Source organism: Spinacia oleracea, chromosome 6 (assembly GCF_020520425.1).
Source record: "Spinacia oleracea cultivar Varoflay chromosome 6, BTI_SOV_V1, whole genome shotgun sequence".
Classification (NCBI taxonomy): domain Eukaryota; kingdom Viridiplantae; phylum Streptophyta; class Magnoliopsida; order Caryophyllales; family Amaranthaceae; genus Spinacia; species Spinacia oleracea.
In genome coordinates this window covers 10118122-10127741 of record NC_079492.1, presented here as the reverse complement: position 1 = coordinate 10127741, position 9620 = coordinate 10118122, and the positions used below count along the sequence as shown (strand labels likewise).

At 43.5% G+C, this 9620-nt stretch overlaps 1 protein-coding gene across 1 annotated transcript; it reads left to right on the top strand.

Annotated features, from left to right (window-relative positions):
• The first annotated feature begins 7870 nt into the window (after positions 1-7870).
• On the top strand, positions 7871-9097 carry LOC130462907 (uncharacterized). Its single transcript, XM_056831888.1, has one exon. It carries the CDS (start codon positions 7871-7873, stop codon positions 9095-9097), a length of 1227 nt encoding a protein of 408 aa, XP_056687866.1.
• Positions 9098-9620: the final 523 nt, after the last annotated feature.

The window sequence follows — 9620 nt, the reverse complement described above, 5'->3', positions numbered from 1 at the left end:
TGATGAAAGACCGACTATGGCGACAGTAGTGCTCACATTAGACAGCTACTCGGTTACTCTTTCAGTGCCAGAAGCTCTGGGTTTCTTCATAAAGAGTAAAGCTTCTAATAAGGAGGTTGGTTCTGATCAATCATCAGGCAAGGCAGCATTTTGGTCGGTAAATGACGTCTCAATCACTGAACCGGAACCTAGGTAGAAAAAAAAAATCAAAGAAAGAAATGATCCTCAAGGATATTAATCGATCATTGTCATTCAAAGAAAAATTATGCTTGTCGTATTATTTTTGTTTGTACTTAGTGTCATGGCTACGATAACATCATGACTATGGGACGCTGTTGAATTTCTCAAAACGAGGCTCAATTCATTATGTAAATCAAATACCAAATTTTTACTAAATAAAAAACTTCATCACAATAACTTGGGGAGATGAAAGTTTTTGGAAATTGAAACCTTATATAGGAGTTGAACCTAAGACCATGCGAATAAAAGAACACGTTTTAACCACTACTCGATCCAGCTCTTTTTTTTTTGGGTATGCAAGTAAGAATAATATTAAACCACCAACCAAATTACAACCTAATCAACTCAAATGAGACGAACCAACTAGGTTGGCCCCCCTCAACAAGAGCTGAAACAGGACACAACATCTAGTAAGCTCACACCCTCACAAGGCTACAAACCATATATGGTCTTTCCTATTAACTTTCTTAGGCATAACTACCAAAATTGTACTCCTCACAATTTGTTTTAAGCTAGCTAATACATTCTGAAAAAGTGGGAACCGATTAATTCCAATAACTACTATTTCTACTTCTCCAAATCAAATAGACTAGAGCTGCCACCCTTGCATAGTAAACCAACCTTCTGAATTTAGTGCACCTTCTATGACCGATACTACTGATGATAGCTTGTAGAGTAGAGCTATGCATCTGAATCCCAAGCCAACTTTTAAGCTCAATAAGACACTTTCTGTTGTAGCGACAATTGAAAAAGAGATGATCATGCTCTTCATTTGCCTGATCACACATCAAACAAGAAGAAGAAGCCCTTATACCAATTCTTGCTAGAGTAGCAGTAGTTTGCAATCTTCTTTGAACAGCTATAACCAACAAATAAAGCGATGTTTAGGAGTACTAAGTTTGTTCCATACCAATGTATCCCAGTGAACTGCAGGCTTGCTACCTGCAAGTTTATGATAGACGTGTTTGACAGAATAAAACATCATATTACACAGCTCAGCTTGAGAATAAACCTATTTCGACAGCTCCTTAGTAACACAAATCCTCCTCCTGTACCAACTAGCAGAAGCTTTAGGTTGATACTCCCACCAATACTCATTCTGTATATACACATAATAACCCACTTAATCCACACATTGTCTTATTTAGTAGCAATAGCCCACACATACTTACCTATATTGGCAATATTCCATAAGATCACATCCATAAAGCCTAAACCTCCAGCATGTTTATCACAACACATGCACCTTCTCCTAAGCAATATTACTTGGCATATTACTATAGGCTAAACCACTCCACAAAAAATCTCTACAGATTTTGATTATGTCATGCAACACACTTTTAGGAAGAATGCAGATTTGACACCAGTACATATGTAAGATGAGTAACACAGAGTTGATCAACTGCATTCTAGCAGTATAGGAGAGATTTCTAGTACTCCAATCCTTGATCCTGGCTGTCATTTTATCAACAAACACATGCACCACATCGAGATGTTATAATCATCTTGGAACATATAGGAACTCCAAGATATTTGAAAGGCAAAGCACTCCTAGCAAAACCAGAAGCTTCAACCACTCTACCTACACCAGTGTCACTCATGCCATGACAGTATATTGAAGACTTCTTTTTTTAAGCCACCAAACCAAAAGAATCAGATAACAATTTAAAAGCTTGCAACAGTAGGTAAATTGAAGGATGCTCTCCTTTACAACATAAGATCAAATCATCTGTAAAACACAGATGAGTAAGCTTGATCTCCTTACACCTTGGGTGAAAGTTAAACTGGTCTATAGTTCTCATTCTATGAAGGATTCTAGAAAGATATTCCATGCAAACAACAAACAACAGAGGAGACATTGGGTCTCTTTGCCTCAACCCCCTGCTAGACTTGAAAAACCCATGAATTTAGCCATTGATCATCAAGGAAAACATAGGAGTGGTAACACACTCCATTATCAGATGCACAAACTTTTGAGGAAAACCCAACAACATCGACATTTCCTAAAGGAAACTCCAATTCACAGTATCATAAGCTTTCTGCAGATGCACTTTCAATAAGCAACTAGGCTTTGCACTTTTCCTCCCATAATGCTTCACCGGATCTTAGATTACCGTAATGTTATGGGCAATGTATTTGCAATGAACAAAGCCCCATTGATTCCCTAAAATTAAATCAGGCAGAATTAACCTTAATCTCCCACAAATCACCTTAGTAATACACTTGTATAATGTATTACAACAAGATATGGGTCTGAAATCACTCACATTCTGTGGACATTTAGTCTTAGGAATCAGAGTAATGACAGTATGATTAAGATCTTTTAAAAACTTACCATGATTTAAAACATCTAACACAACATCCACTACATCATTCTCCACAATATGCCAAGCATCTCTATTGGAAAAAGAGCCAACGTCATCAGGTTCATGAGCTTTAACCCCGGGAATAGAAAAAAGAGCTTGTTTCACCTCATCTCTAGTATATGGTGAATTTTAAGATTACTTTGTGTTGATTTGTAACCATAGGGCCATCTTGAACAACCTCCTTCACCGTTGGTGACATGTAATCCCGAGTCTTTCCCAAAAGATCAACATAGTATTCCGAAAAAGCATCTGACACAGAAGCAAGGGTATCTCCCCAAACACCATCCATACCATGAATACTATACACTTGATTGTGAACTTTTCTACTCTTAATGCTCTAATGAAACAAAGCAGCGTTCTCATCTCCAGCTTTAATCTAATCAACCTTAGCTTTCTGTTTCAAAAAGTCCAAGTAAGCTTGATGTTGCACTCTGGAAACCTAAATAGATTGGAAGGATCTAGATGCATGGCTTCTTGAGCAGAAACCATGACCTGATTTTCTTTTAAGTCTGCTTCTTGAACATCTGAAAACCCCTTCTTGTTAATCGCTTTCAAAGTTATTTTAACTTTCTTCAACCTGGTGACTAAACATAATATCTTACTTCCATGAACCTGCTGATTCCACTGCTGTTGAACAATCTCTATAAAACTTGAGGAAGACTTCCACATAGTGAAATATTTGAAAGGCTTCCTCCCTCATGTATGTCTTGTATACACATAAATCAAACCAGGTGAGTGATCAAATTCACCCCCAGTCAGAAAACAAACTTCTGCAGAGAAGTAAGCACCTTGCCAAGTTGGATTAGTCAGAACTCTATCTAATTTAGAAAAAACTCTAGTTGCCCCATTTTGCTTGTTATTCCAAGTGTACAAATTCCCTACACTCTTGATGTTGTGGGAAAAATTACCGTGCCATCTTGTACCAATAAAGATACGACACGTGGCATGAATTATGCCTCGTAAGCAATCTTTAGTATCGAGAATCTATGTACTTCTCCATATGAACGAAGAGTATACGTATTCGTATCCATATACGAATAAACATACGTATTCATATCCATATATAAAAAGCATACTGGTAAATACGTTCTGACGGCACAAAAGCCCAAAATCCCATTTATGTCCTTAAAGAGTCATGACTGCTAAAGGAAGAAGGACACTTGTCATCTTCTCCTAACTCAGCCAATCATATGAAGGAATATTAGGTCATTCCCTCTAAACCTAGTACTATATAAAGCCTCAAATCCCAAGGACAAGGTTTACAATCACATCAACCACAAATATTAATTGCTCTGCCTTCTCTCTACTTTCTCTCTCTATAAACACATACTTACTTAAGCATCGGAGGGAATATTCCGAGAGGAATATTCTTGTTTTGAAAGTCGGAGAGGAGATCTCGTTGCAGGCTACCCCACAACATTTGGCGCCGTCTGTGGGGAGGTACGGTAGTATGGAGGACCAACGGCAGGAAAATGATACTGGATGGCCTATTCGAGTGGAGCGGCCACCCCTGGAAAGGGAAACGCCGACTGAGCATCAACAGACGCCGGCTCCAAGGATCACAGGGGATACCGCCCGGAGTTTTGTAGCAGGACACACGCCTTGTCATGCCGCCGAGGTGGAAGTTCTCAGTGAGGAGGATGAGCAGGCAAACCACACACCCCCCAGGGGACACCTGGATCCTCAAGCAGATACAGTAATGGAAGAGAACCCTGACATGCCCATGTCTGTGGGCACCCTACGAGCTATCTTGGCCGACTTCCAAGCAGACATGGGCAAGACAGCCAACGCTGAAGTACAGAAGAACATGCTAATTTACACTACCAGGGCAACCACCAATCAGGAGAGGTCGCCCGATAATAGACCATCACTTTCTCTGCGTCCCCCGAATGTCTGGACCAGGAAGACAGGGGAGGACGTTAGGAGGCGGTTGCCAGAGAACCAAGCCAATCAGACCCTGTCTTACCTGCCACGCCGACTGCCCCAACGACTGGTCGGAGAAACGTCTCGAGGACGTGAGCAGCCACAAGCAGAGCTGGTACCTAATTCTGAATCGAAACTTTCTGATACAGGGTCAACCCCCGTCATGCCGGATAGACCTCTACCTTACCCAACTTACACGCACTTGAGTCAAGCGCACCCACGAGCCACCCGACCAAGTCTTCAAACTAGCCGTCGTGAGTCCTCTCGACGGGAGCCGTACTCAAGGTACCAGGATCCTGTGTATCACATTCAAGAGGGAGTGTCCAACTTGGCCCTAGGACATTACACTCCTTTTGCAGATAACATCATGAGAGCACCAAAGGAACCTAAGGTTAAGCCGCCCAACATTGACGCCTATGATGGAACTACAGATCTAGACATGCATCTCCTAGTTTACCGGCACCATATGTATGTTCAAGGAACAACCGACTCAACCTGGTGTAAGTATTTTCCAGGTACACTAAAAGGAGTAGTGTCTAAGTGGTTTGAGAGGCTCCCTGCTGGAACCATTCGCTCTTTTTCTGAGCTTGAGCTGTTGTTTTCCACTCGGTTCATGGCTCACAAGGAAGAAAAGAAGACGAGCATGCATTTGAGTCGAATCCAGCAAGGGAAAGATGAGTCTCTAAGGAGTTATGTGAAAAGATTCAACTTAGAAGCAGGGCAAATCCCATATTTTCCGGATGGGGTTGCGTTTGATAACTTTATTAGGGGGCTTAAGAAAGGCTCATTCAAGTTTGACTTGGTAAAGAAAAGTGTGCCAACCATGGCAGAGGTGCTAGATGAGGCAGAGACCTTTATCCATGCAACAGAAATTTGCAGTGTCCCAAAAGAACCTCGGGGAAGTGATTTCGCTGAGCCGGCAGCTAAAAAGAAAAATTTGAAAAGAAGAGTCGGCCTAATGGGACTTGGGCTATTACAAAGGAGTTAGACAGAGCTCCCGGGGCGGGTGGTCAGAAGAGGTCCAGAACTTATGACCGGGAGAAATTTGAATATAACACAGATATGTACACAATTCTGATGGACGTTGGGTCCAAGTATGAGATTGACCGGCCGTTTCCTATGAAGTCGCCGCCAGAAAGTAGGGACCCCAGGCTCTATTGTCACCTTCATAGTGACATTGGACATGACACCAAAGAATGTAAGAGCCTGAAAAGGGCACTGGATGGTCTAGCCACTAAGGGATTCCTAAAGAGTTATATCAGCAGAAACACTGGAGGTTCTGGGAAACCGTTTTACAAAAAGAACAAATCACCCCCCTCGGAAGAGGATGGAAACCGTACTGATCCAGAGTGTGTGGCCGTCATATCAGGAGGGTTGGCCGCCGGAGGGCCAACCATGAGAGGTCAGAAAGACTATGCCAGGCGGCTGGGGCAAGTGATTTTGTCAGGAAAGGCCACCTCCGACCCGTTCCCAAAAGTATAAATCGGCGAGGCCGGCCGTGGAAAGATAGCGACGCCACATGACGACCTCCTAGTAATCGAGGTGCAAATTGCCAATCTGAGGGTTAGGCGCATCCTGGTTGATACAGGAAGTTCGTCAGATATAATTAGCTTGGAGTGCCTAAACCGACTACAGCATGATCCTTCAAAAATAGAGAAAATTCACTATCCCATTATAGGCTTTGGGGGTAGTATCATCCATCAAGTCGGCATCATTTCTCTCCCTCTGCGGATGGGAAATAAAAAAGAATTTCGTCAAATGGACGTCCGATTCCTCATAGTGAAAGATCTGACTGCTTACAATGTCATTTTGGGGCGTCCTACTTTGAACAGCGCAAAAGCTTTCATAGTTACTCATCTAATGCTCCTAATGTTTGTTTGTGATGATGGGAGCGTCAGCACCATACACGGTGATCAGCAGCAAGCTAGAGACTGCTATTTAACCACTTTGAGCCCAGAAGCATGGGGGTCAGGTGAGGAGAAAGAAGTGTTGGCAACAAGCGAAAGTGTAGCGGCACGTAGCCCAAATCTTTGAAAGAAACACTAACTATATCAACGGCGTACATGGAAGAACGACGACCAGAGCCTGTGGGCGCTCATTACAATGTGGTGTTGAATACGGACAAACCAGACAGAGTAGTGCCCATTGGAATTTCTCCTGACGACCCACTAGCAGCAGACTTGGTCCACTTATTGAGAGAATTTGAAGACATCTTCGCTTTTACTGTTGAAGAGATGCCCGGCATTGACCATGCTGTTGCCGTCCATAAGCTGAATGTGGACCCAAACTTTAAACCGGTGCGTCAGAAGAAAAGGAACCATGGGGAAGATGGAAACCAGGCAGCAGCGGCAAAAGTAAAAAAGCTGATGGATGCAGGGTTTGTTCGGCCTAGCCAATATCCGGATTGGGTTGCTAATGTGGTCCTCGTCCCAAAACCAAATGGCACCTGGAGGATGTGTGTTGACTACACCAACCTCAACAAGGCATGTCCCAAACACAGCTTCCCATTTCCAAAGATCGACCGGCTTGTCGACTCCACAGCGGGGCATGCCATGATGAGCTTCATGGATGCATACTCGGGATTTCATCATATTCCTCTGTGGCCTGACGACCAGGAGAAGATGTCATTTGTTACAGAACAAGGTCTATATTGCTACAAAGTAATGCCGTTTGGGTTAAAGAACGCGCCAGCCACCTTTCAGCGTCTCATTAACACTGTGTTCAATAAACAGCTCGGTAGAAACATTGAGGCTTATATTGATGATATGATAGTAAAAAGTAAGCAGCAGGCGGCACATATAGCTGATTTGAGGGAAACATTTGAGACTATTCGAACTTACAACATGAGGTTGAATCCTAAGAAGTGTATGTTTGGGGTAACGTCGGGCAAGTTCCTAGGTTTCTTGATTGACGAAAGAGGAATTGAAGCCAACCCAGACAAGATTCAGGCAGTAATTGATATGAGCTCACCAAAGACGGCAAAAGAAGTCTAGCGGCTTACAGTTTGTTTGGCCGCCCTGGGAAGGTTCCTTTCCAGAGCCGGGGATAAATTCACTACTTTTTTAAAGCAGTCAGAAAGAAGGCCAAGTTTGAATGGTCGGATGAGGCAGAGGCGGCACTGGTAAAATTAAAAGATCATTTGCACACATTACCACGTCTTGTTAGCCCTTTGCAGGGAGAGACTTTATACATGTATCTTGCGCTATCTGAACACTCGGGTTGAGTGCCGTTCTGATGACAGAAAGGAAAGGAATACAGATGCCAGTGTACTTTGTGAGTCATGTACTTCAAAACGCTGAAATTAGATACCCAACAGTGGAAATTTTGGTCTAGCCTTGTTCATGGCCAATAAAAAGCTCCGTCCTTATTTCCTAGCCCACAAATTAGTGGTTTACACTGACCAACCACTTAAACTGCATTTCACGAAGCTAGAGGCGTCAGGCCGAATGTTGAATTGGGCTATTGAACTGAATGCCTTCAACATCACTTATGAACCCAGGAAAGCCGTCAAGGCGCAAGCTTGTGCAGATTTTATTGTTGAAATGACGAGGCATGTCTTTGCCGAGAATACCAAGACGGTGTGGACACGATATGTGGACGGTTCGTCCACACAGAACAGATGTGAAGCCGGGATAATCTCTCAATCGCCAGAAGGGGATACTTTTGAGTATGCTATGCGGTTTAACTTTCATGCGTCCAACAATGAGGCCGAGTATGAGGCCCTGCTCTGTGGAATTAAAATGTGTAAAGCGGCTGGCGCCGAGGAGATCTTAGCCCTATCTGACTCTCAACTGATTGTGAGCCAAGTCAATGGAACTTACGAGGCTAGGGATCCGACGATGATTAAGTATATGCAGGCCGTCCACCAAGAGGTGGAGCAACTGAAAAGCTTTGAAGTAAGGCAAGTCCCTCGCTCTGAAAACAATCATGCCGATGCATTGCCAAAATTGGCCAGTTCGGCATCCTGTGATACTCCTCGTCACGTGTTCTGGGAAGTAAAGGAGCAGAAAAGCATTGAGCAAGTGGAAGTAGCAACTCTAGACAGAACCTCCACATATATGGATGACATAATTAACTTCAAAATGAATGGAGTCTTGCCAGATGACTCAAGGCAAGCGGCGAAACTTCAGAAAAAATGCACCTGGTTTGAAATGTGGAACGACACACTTTACAAAAAGGCCTACTCCCGCCCTTTGTTGAGATCTGTGACGCCTGAGAAGGGGCAGGAAATTCTAGAAGACCTTCATCAGGGACTATGTAGCTCGCATATTGGGGGAAGAGCCTTGGCAGAAAAGGCACTTCGAACTGGCTATTACTGGCCGACCCTTAAGGATGATACAATCTCATTGGTCAAGAATTGTGACAAATGCCAACGCTTTGCTCACCTGCAACATCGACCAGCTCGAGTTCTGACACCCATCACGAGTCCAATACCTTTTTCTAAGTGGGGAATGAATCTCCTAGGCCCGTACAATGCTGCTCCCGGAGGGAGCCGTTATGTCATTGTTGCTGTAGACTACTTCACCAAGTGGGTGGAAAGTAGAATCACTCAAGAATATAAGAACTAGTGATGTAAGGGCATTTATTTGGAAAAATATCATGACTCGTTTCGGAATACCACAGGCTATCGTCTTTGATAATGGGCCTCAGTTTGAGACGCCTAAGCTGAAAGAATGGTTAGCAGATCATGGCATACACAGCTGTTTTGCCTCTGTCGGACGACCCCAAGCCAAGGGCCAGGTTGAGGCGTTCAACAAAATAATCTCTGAAGGGATTAAAAAGAAGCTGGACGAAGCCAAGGGTCTGTGGGCTGATGAGCTGCCAAATATCTTATGGTCAATCCGTACCACGGCTAAGAACTCCACTGGCGAAACCCCCTTTTACTAGCTTATGGTTCCGAGGCCGTCCTGCCCATAGAGATGTGTGAACCTACCCTGAGGGTCATGCTATATGACGAGCATGCTAATTGGGAAATGATGAAAGTGGCCTTGGACTTCCTGCCTGAGGTTAGAGGAAATGCGGCACTAAGACAACAACTGTACAAGATAAGGATGGCGAAGGAATACAACAAGAAAGTCTCCAAGAGAGCGC

What these genes read in the sequence shown, in the direction of transcription:
- LOC130462907 (XM_056831888.1), top strand. Translation starts at nt 7,871, where the DNA reads ATGGCCAATAAAAAGCTCCGTCCTTATTTCCTAGCCCACAAATTAGTG.